This window comes from Neoarius graeffei, chromosome 23 (genome assembly GCF_027579695.1).
Source record: "Neoarius graeffei isolate fNeoGra1 chromosome 23, fNeoGra1.pri, whole genome shotgun sequence".
In the NCBI taxonomy this organism is placed as follows: Eukaryota; Metazoa; Chordata; class Actinopteri; order Siluriformes; family Ariidae; genus Neoarius; species Neoarius graeffei.
The window spans coordinates 57,909,723-57,918,934 of NC_083591.1; the positions used below are offsets into that span (position 1 = coordinate 57,909,723).

The 9,212-nt window shown below is 41.7% G+C and overlaps 1 protein-coding gene across 5 annotated transcripts in view; it reads right to left on the bottom strand.

Moving 5' to 3' along the window:
• ptprfb (protein tyrosine phosphatase receptor type Fb) overlaps nucleotides 1-9,212 on the bottom strand; it is a 202,976-nt gene that overhangs the window by 46,139 nt on the left and 147,625 nt on the right. For all 5 annotated transcript variants that reach the window (XM_060906535.1, XM_060906537.1, XM_060906533.1 and 2 more), the window contains 2 exons: nucleotides 8,923-9,159; nucleotides 3,096-3,253 (listed from right to left, as the gene is read on the bottom strand). In XM_060906535.1, the coding sequence (XP_060762518.1) occupies nucleotides 3,096-3,253; nucleotides 8,923-9,159 (395 nt within the window). The remainder of the gene's footprint in view (nucleotides 1-3,095; nucleotides 3,254-8,922; nucleotides 9,160-9,212) is intronic.

Below are 9,212 nucleotides of genomic sequence, written 5' to 3' on the forward strand. Positions count from 1 at the left end.
GAAGAGCGAGAGATATGCAGGATTAGGATTAAAAAAAAGAAATAAAAATAACAAAACCATACAGATACGTCGCCGGGTCACAAACAAAGAGCGGGAAAAAGACACGATACAGGTGCACACACTCATCCCGGGGTTAGATTGAACTTTCTGCTACAGGATCAAACATCAAAAAGGACATTAAAAAAAAGTAAGAAAGACATTACGAAGAAGGACAGAAAGAAGGAAAAATGAATGACAGACTTGAAACAATAAAAGAAAAAAGGAAAAGAAGAGGAAGACTAGATACAAGGAAGGAAAAAAGAACAAAAGAGGAGCAATGAAGGGAAATAAATAAAAGGCAAGAAAAGAATAATCAACAGAATATGAAAAAATGGACAAAAAATAAAAAAAAAACAAAAAAGGAAAGAAATTGTAAAGAAAGAAAGGACAAAAAAAGTAAGGAAGTGAAAACTGTTCAAGAAAAAGGACCAAAAAAAAGAAAAGATCAGGAAAGACCACACACACACACACACACACACACACACACACACACACACACGGCTGTAAGAGCTGATTGTAATTAGCAGGAAACCTTCCGAGGCGGAGTGTAGTGAGCTTTAGAAGGGAAACAAGTGACCTACTTTTCAATGAAAGAGTAAACATAATAGGATAATAATTTATCCACTGTGTCTGTTGCTATCATTACTTCTGTTAAACACACACACACACACACACACACACACACACACACACACACACACACACTTCTGAGCTTGTATTGATGAATTAGGAAAGCTAAATGTCAGATTTCTTGTTTATATTCAGTGTTAATTGGAGTATATTTTATCCACTGCATTATAAACGATGAATAAACACTCAGTGCAGTGTACCGGTTCATTACACTCCATACAGGGGACTGAGAGAACTTTAAAAATTATTAAACATAGAGAGACAGCTTTAAGTCCATGGGGTGGACAATGCAGCTCCGCAAACACAAAAAATACTTTAAAATGGACAAAATAAATAAATAAAAACTGTTAAGCATAGTTATTATTATTCTATACCATCATCTGTGCTGTTTTATACACAATTTTTTTTATTTGAAAGAGAAATAAACAAAAAAGTTCTCATTTTAACTGTGAAGGATAACATTACAAAATTATTTCTATATTCAAGTTTAAATATTCTATCATTCTATTCTCCATTTTAGTTGTCTGTTTACGCAATTATATTAACATTATAATGTTTCATTTTTTACTGTAAAAAAGAGGAAAAATAAAAGGAAATAAAAATCACATTTTAACTGTTAAACAGTTTTATTTAAAAAAATTCATTTCTATGTGCATAATTTCACAATTTGATTCTATTTTCTATTTTAGTTGTTGGCTTACACAAATATATTAAGAAAATTTTGTAATGTTTCACTTTTCTTTTTTTTAAAGAAAAATCTAATTTTAACTTGCACAATTTCACAAAGCCCCAGTTATGGAACAGCCTTCCAAGTAGTGTTCGGGAATCAGACACAGTCTCAGCGTTTAAGTCTCGGCTGAAAACAGATCTGTTTAGTCAAGCCTTGTGTTAATGGTGTTTATGAGGTAAAGGAGTAGATCTGGAGGGTCCTCAGACAGAGTGTTTTGGTAAACTGGGATGTATGGATGCTGTCAGTCCCCACTCGCTTGCTCACTCGAGTTTGTTGACGGTGTAGTGGCTGCTGCTTTATGTCCCGGGGCCCCTCATGCCTGTGTTACCTTCTGGCTCGCTCCTTTTAGTTATGCTGTCATAGTTAGTTGCCGGAGTCCCTGCTTGCACTCAGCGCAAAATGTATACGGTTCCTACTTATTCAGGTGACATTGGGCATACCTAACAACCTGTGTTTTCTCTCTCTTCCCCCCAAAATCTGTCCCTCTGAGTTACATGTCGGTCCTGGGATCGAGATGCTGAACCTCTTCTGCTCCTCAGACCTGCCTGATCCATCCTGGTGCCCTGTGTCTGGTTGGAGTCTCATCGCATCGCTCCTGTGGAGGACGGCCCCATGTGGACAGTTGAAAGTCACACCTGGAAGACGCTCTGGACTCTTACAGTAATGCTTTTATGGCTGAGGACTACAGTTGACTTGCTAACTTTAGGACTGCAGTTGTCATGAACAGTTTTGCACTCAAGTTTCCATCAATGAAGAGTTTATAACATCAACGAAACTGACTTTATGTTAAAACTGTTAATGTTAGAGTCAGGCTGTCTGTTGTTGCCCAAATGAGGATGGGTTCCCTTTTGAGTCTGGTTCCTCTTGAGGTTTCTTCCTCATGGCGTCTGAGGGAGTTTTTCCTTGCCACCGTCGCCACAGGCTTCATCATCAGGGATAGAGCGGGATGAAATTAGCTCATGTTTTAAGTCGTTCAAATTCTGTAAAGCTGCTTTGTGACAATGTTTATTGTTAAAAGCGCAATACAAATAAACTTGACAATTTAATCCTTTCCTAAAAATACATTTTATTTTTATGTTTAATAAAAAAAAAAAAAAAATTTATGTTCTATTAAATAGCTCAGTTGCTTACACTTAAAACCAAACATTAACAAAAATGTTTAATTTTTTTTAGAAAGACAGAAAGTCTAATTTTAATTTTTAGATTTAGTTCCTTGTTTATATGTAAAACAAATACATTAACATAAAATATAATTTTGATTTTTAAATTGCAATTAAAAAGACAAAGAAATAAAGAAAGGAAAAAGAAGAAAATAAATAAATAATTTTTAATTCTGTTTCCTTTGTTTATATTTTTTCACTGAAAATGTTTTATGACAATATACACTGACGTTAAAAATAAATGAACTTGAATAAAGAATTCTTATCTCCTAATTATTTTTTATTTAATTGCGCTTTCATTTTACTCCCCACTGATAGTACTTTTGATTTCAGAAGTTAGCCCCGCCTACACTGACATCACTACCCATAGTGTTTATACCGACGCAGTTAGAAGTTTAAACATTTTTAATGTTCTTAAAGTGGATACTGATTCCATTTCAGTTATTTGGCGACATTAAAAATGAAGCCGATGTTTCCTGAGACAGACTCAGGGAAAACGAGTGAGCTGCAGAAGCAAGCTGTGGAAGACACCTCACCTTTTGAAAAGGATAATGGCGATGACGATGCTGATGATGAGCACCACGGCGAGGACCGGCCCCATCACCCACAACATCTCGGGGGAATCTATGCTGCGAGTCATGCTATCGCTCTTCACCGTCACCGGGTCTGAGTACGGGCTGGAGGAGAAAATACGCTACAGGAACAACAAAAGAAAGAAAAAAAAAGAGAAAGAATTAGGAGCAAATATAAACGCTCAGAAAATAACTGATGTGTGACGTTATGAATGGATGACATCATGCTGGGGCGGAGCTTGCACTTGTAGCTTTAATAACTGTCCAACTTGATTCACAGTGAATCCAAATAAATCGCTCATCCTTGTGAGAACAACTATGAAAGGTTTTTTTTTAATTTATTTTAATTTAATTTAATTTACGGAAGGCTCATTTATGTTTGCACGCATAAAATCATTGATTAAAAAATATATACTTTCAGTTGTGCATAATTATATTTCGCACTGAGATGAACTCCATTTTGGTTAACTTCAGCCAAGTGAACTTGTAAAACTACATTGCCCGCTGTGATGGTAATTTAATGCTCACCTCACAGAGCTGTAGAATTCTGGACTCTGATTGGTCAGAAGGTGTTGATTAATTCTCTCTGACAGTAGCGCAGGTTTATATTAATGCTCTCGTTCTAATACGTTATCGTTTCCATCGTAACAGCTCATCCGTAGGGACTCGTACAGCCAACGTACCACATTAAACAAAAAAAGTGTGTGGTCACTGATTTGCGAGGAGACGTTTATCAATCATCTACGGAAGGAGTCTCCAGTGTCAGTGCTCTGTCAGAAGGAAAGCTGTACCTTTATGTTTTCTGACATCTTCAGTAGTTTCTGCCTTTTGCAGTTTCTCTATAACATGGCATTGTTTCATGGACGTTCTGCAACATCACATGTAACAATAAACGGATGAAAGCTATGACAGGTTGTTCTTTAAAAACTGGGGATTGAGGATTGCACCAGAATGTGAACACAGAGAACCTGCCAATCATCCGTCTGACTGCGAAAGCCCTCTGCAGGGATTACCCAGTGTGAGGATTCTTTCAAGTAGGTCTCTCACACACACACACACACTCACGAAGAACATTGTTAACAAGTTTCCTCTCCACCCTGAAGGGGGCCTCTCGTTACCATCGGCCCCATCCCCTGATGTGTGCGTGCGCCAAGAACGGACAAAGATAGCAAACGGGTGGAAAGAAAAATAATAGAAAAGAGGAAGAGAAACAGCAAAGAAAAGGAAGGTGTCGAAAATGAGACGTGTCCCTGCTGGTAGGATTCAGATCTTCTCTCACAGACATGACAAAAGGAAGGGCAGAGAAAAGGAAGGAGGAAGATGGAAGACAAGCTTTCTTTAGCTGGAGAAGGTGACGACATGAACATGAGATAAATGGGATATGAGCTGGAGGAGACCAGCGACGTGGTGATGTGGGGGCGTGGTGATACAGGGGGCGTGGTCATGTGGTGAAGTGGGAGTGTGGTGACGTGGTGAGATGGGGAGAGTGGAGCCACAGTGAGGTGGAGACGTGGTGAAGTGACGTGGGGGTGTGGTTACATGGGGTGTGGTGACGACATGAGGCCATAGTGTGGTGGGGATGTGGCGATTCAGGGGCGTGGTCACATCGTGAGGTTGGGACAAGGTGAGGTGATTATAAGTTTATATATTCCATATTAACTGTATTCTTTTATTATGTATCCTTCTCTTGTATGTAAAACAGGCTTGTTTGTTTGTTTGTTTATATCCTTTGAAACTCTTTTTTTATCATGCTGGATAGATGGAAGGAAGAAAGGAAGAAGACGTGATGAGAAAAAGAAACAGGAAAAAATGGAGGAAGAGAGGTAAAGAGGAAGGAAAGAACTGAAGAATGCAGGAATGAATGAGGAAAAAATAACTGGAGTTATTTGGAGAAAACACTTACACACACACACACACACACACACACACACTATAGAGTGATAGAGTGTCTCGTCCTTGATGAGGATCATCTCCATGCTGTAGGCTCATGCTACCGCTAATGCTTTATCTGGCAGAAACAGACAGCTGCTGCAGGCCGTCTCTAACTTTGACACCTCACCTCACCACACACACACACACACACACACACACACACACACACACACACATCCCTGTTTCTTTAATCTTCTCTTCATCCTAACCTGTGTAAACCAACATACACCTGGTTTTGTTTGGTGTGTGTGTGTGTGTGTGTGTGTGTGTGTGTGTGTGTGTGTGAGAGAGTGTGTGTGAGAGAGAGAGACACCCCCCCCCTCGCTCCCCCTCTCTGTCTCTCTTTCCCCTTTCCCTCCCTCCCTCCCTCCTTCTCTCTCGTCTGCTGTTTCTGATGAATTATGAGCCATTTTTAAACGCTGAGTCTATTGTTTTTGGCAATGGAGCTGCTCTGACTTTTTTATGAGGTACGTACACACACACACACACACACACACACACACACACACACACTCTCTCTCTCTCTCTCTCTCGAGTGGGATTCGAGACGGAGCCCAGGGCCATGTGGTGGATCAGGACCCGTGTGTGTGTGTGTGTTCTTATTGTCCTGTTGTTTACTGATTTTATTAAAAAGAAAGGACGAAGAAAAGGAGAAAAAGAGGAAAAATCAGTAGAGGAGGGAAAGAAAGAATACAGTGAGTGATGGAAGGAAAAGAAGGAGGGAAAAAGTAAGGAACCATGGAAAGAATGGCATGACAAAAAAAAGAGAGAAAGTAAGGAAGAAAGGAAGAGATGAAGAAAAAGAAGAAGGGATGGAAGAGAGAATGAAAAAAGGACAGAAAGAGGATTGAAGGAAGGAAAGCAAAAAGTGGTGTTAGAATAAAAAGGAAGAGGAAAAAAGTAAGAAATAGATGAAGGAATGAACAAAAGACAATAAAGGGAGGTAGGGAAGGGAGAAAAAGAATGAAGAGACTGAGAGAGGACTGAAAATAAAGAATGAAAGAAAGAGCGGAAGAGAGAAAGTAAAGAAGAAAAATGGAAGAAATAAAGTCTGGAAGAAAAGAAATTAATGGACGAACTTCTAGAGAGGAAATGGATGGAGAAGGTAAGAGATGGAGGGAAGAATGAAAGAAAGAATGGATAGAAAGAAGGAAGGAAGAAAGGAAAGTATGAAAGGATAGGAAAAAGGAAGAAATGAATGGAAGATGAAGGAAGAAAAAAGAATGAAGAGACTGGATAGAAAATAAGAAAGCATGAAAGAAAGGGGCATAAGAAGAGAAAGAAAGAAAAGTAAGGAACTCTGGAAAGGAGGGCATCAGAAAAAAGAAGAGGGAGAAATGAACAGATGAAGAGAGGGAAGGAAAACAGAACGGAGAAGGGAAGGGATGGATAGAAGCTTTAATGAAAGAAAGAATGGACAGAAAGGAGGATGAGAATAAAGGGTATAAAGTAAGGAATTGTGGTTAAAGGAATGTATTAGAAAGAAAGAAAGAAAGAAAGAAAGAAAGAAAGAAAGAAAGAAAGAAAGAAAGAAAGAAAGAAAGAAAGAAAGAAAGAAAGAAAGAAAGACAGGAAGAAAAATATACAAGGAGGAGGTGAAAGAATGAGTTAAATGAGGGAGGAAAAAGTGAAGAAAGAAAAAACAAAATGGTCATTTCTAATTCTGCACAGCTTTTAGGGCACCTCAGGAGGTGAGATCACACACACACACACACACACACACACACACACACACACACACACACACACACACACACACACACAAGTGCTGATTAAGAAACATCTGGTTGCACAGTCATTACAATGCACAAGTGTGTGTGTGTGTGTGTGTGTGTGTGTGTGTGTGTGTGTGTATATATATATATATCCACCCTAACATCAACACATGCTAATGTTTAACGCTGTAAGTGACAAGTGTTTCTCCGGAGCGACCCAATTAGCCGTGACCTTTAGTAAACACGTCAGTCATGAGCGGTGTTTATTAGAGAACCCGGTTCCCCGTAGACCCCTCCTCTGTGAGGTGAGCGTCCGAGTGTGTAGGCATGGGGATGTGGATGTTTGTGAAGGTTTAGAGATGTGGACGTCTGGAGATGTCGAAGTTTAGAGGCGTGAAGGTTTGTGAAAGTGTGGCGGCATGGAGGCGTGGTTTGGAAGCATGGAGATTTGTAAAAGTGTGGAGGTTTGGAGGTATGGCGATTTGTGGAGGTTTGTGAAAGTGTGGAGGCATGGAGGTTTGGAGGCGTGGAGATTTGGGAAAGTGTGGAGGTTTGGAGGCATGGAGGTTTGGGAAAGTGTGGAGGCATGGAGGTTTGGAGGTGTGGAGATTTGTGAAAGTGTGGAGGCATGGATGTTTGGAGGCGTGGAGATTTGTGAAAGTGTGGAGGTTTGGAGGCATGGAGGTTTGGGAAAGTGTGGAGGCATGGAGGTTTGGAGGTGTGGAGATTTGTGAAAGTGTGGAGGCATGGATGTTTGGAGGCGTGGAGATTTGTGAAAGTGTGGAGGTTTGGAGGCATGGAGGTTTGGGAAAGTGTGGAGGTGTGGAGATTTGTGAAAGTGTGGAGGCATGGATGTTTGGAGCCGTGGAGATTTGTGAAAGTGTGGAGGTTTGGAGGCATGGAGGTTTGGGAAAGTGTGGAGGCATGGAGGTTTGGGAAAGTGTGGAGGTGTGGAGATTTGTGAAAATGTGGAGGCATGGAGGTTTGGGAAAGTGTGGAGGTGTGGAGATTTGTGAAAATGTGGAGGCATGGAGGTTTGGAGGTGTGGAGATTTGTGAAAATGTGGAGGCATGGAGGTTTGGAGGCGTGGAGATTTGTGAAAGTGTGGAGGCATGGAGGTTTGGAGGCGTGGAGATTTGTGAAAGTGTGGAGGTTTGGAAGCATGGAGGTTTGGGAAAGTGTGGAGGCATGGATGTTTGGAGCCGTGGAGATTTGTGAAAGTGTGGAGGTTTGGAGGCATGGAGGTTTGGGAAAGTGTGGAGGCATGGATGTTTGGAGCCGTGGAGATTTGTGAAAGTGTGGAGATTTGGAGGCATGGAGGTTTGGGAAAGTGTGGAGGCATGGAGGTTTGGAGGCGTGGAGATTTGTGAAAATGTGGAGGCATGGAGGTTTGGAGGTGTGGAGATTTGTGAAAATGTGGAGGCATGGAGGTTTGGAGGTGTGGAGATTTGTGAAAGTGTGGAGGCATGGAGGTTTGGAGGCGTGGAGATTTGTGAAAGTGTGGAGGTTTGGAAGCATGGAGGTTTGGGAAAGTGTGGAGGCATGGATGTTTGGAGCCGTGGAGATTTGTGAAAGTGTGGAGGTTTGGAGGCATGGAGGTTTGGGAAAGTGTGGAGGCATGGATGTTTGGAGCCGTGGAGATTTGTGAAAGTGTGGAGATTTGGAGGCATGGAGGTTTGGGAAAGTGTGGAGGCATGGAGGTTTGGAGGCGTGGAGATTTGTGAAAATGTGGAGGCATGGAGGTTTGGAGGTGTGGAGATTTGTGAAAATGTGGAGGCATGGAGGTTTGGAGGTGTGGAGATTTGTGAAAGTGTGGAGGCATGGAGGTTTGGAGGCGTGGAGATTTGTGAAAGTGTGGAGGTTTGGAAGCATGGAGGTTTGGGAAAGTGTGGAGGCATGGATGTTTGGAGCCATGGAGATTTGTGAAAGTGTGGAGGTTTGGAGGCATGGAGGTTTGGGAAAGTGTGGAGGCATGGAGGTTTGGAGGCGTGGAGATTTGTGAAAGTGTGGAGGTTTGGAGGCATGGAGGTTTGGGAAAGTGTGGAGGCATGGAGGTTTGGGAAAGTGTGGAGGCATGGAGGTTTGGAGGTGTGGAGATTTGTGAAAATGTGGAGGCATGGAGGTTTGGAGATGTGGAGGTGTACCTGCTTCTCGTTGGCGTTAGGAAGGTGCTGCTCCTTCATCTCAGCCATGACAAAGCACTGGTACTGCTGGTTGCTAGGCACTGGGCGGTTGTAGAAACCATTATATTCACGTTCGTCTCCAAGCGTGAACATCTTGGGAAGGTTTTCCAGCTTAGCGGCGATGTATGGTCTCGGAATTTCAGTGTAACTCCGACGACGCCGGTGCCTCGCTGGAAAAACTTTGCCGACCTCGAGAAGCTAGTGAGAACAAAATGAGAAGCTGAGACAAGTGAGGTTTTATAGTCATACCG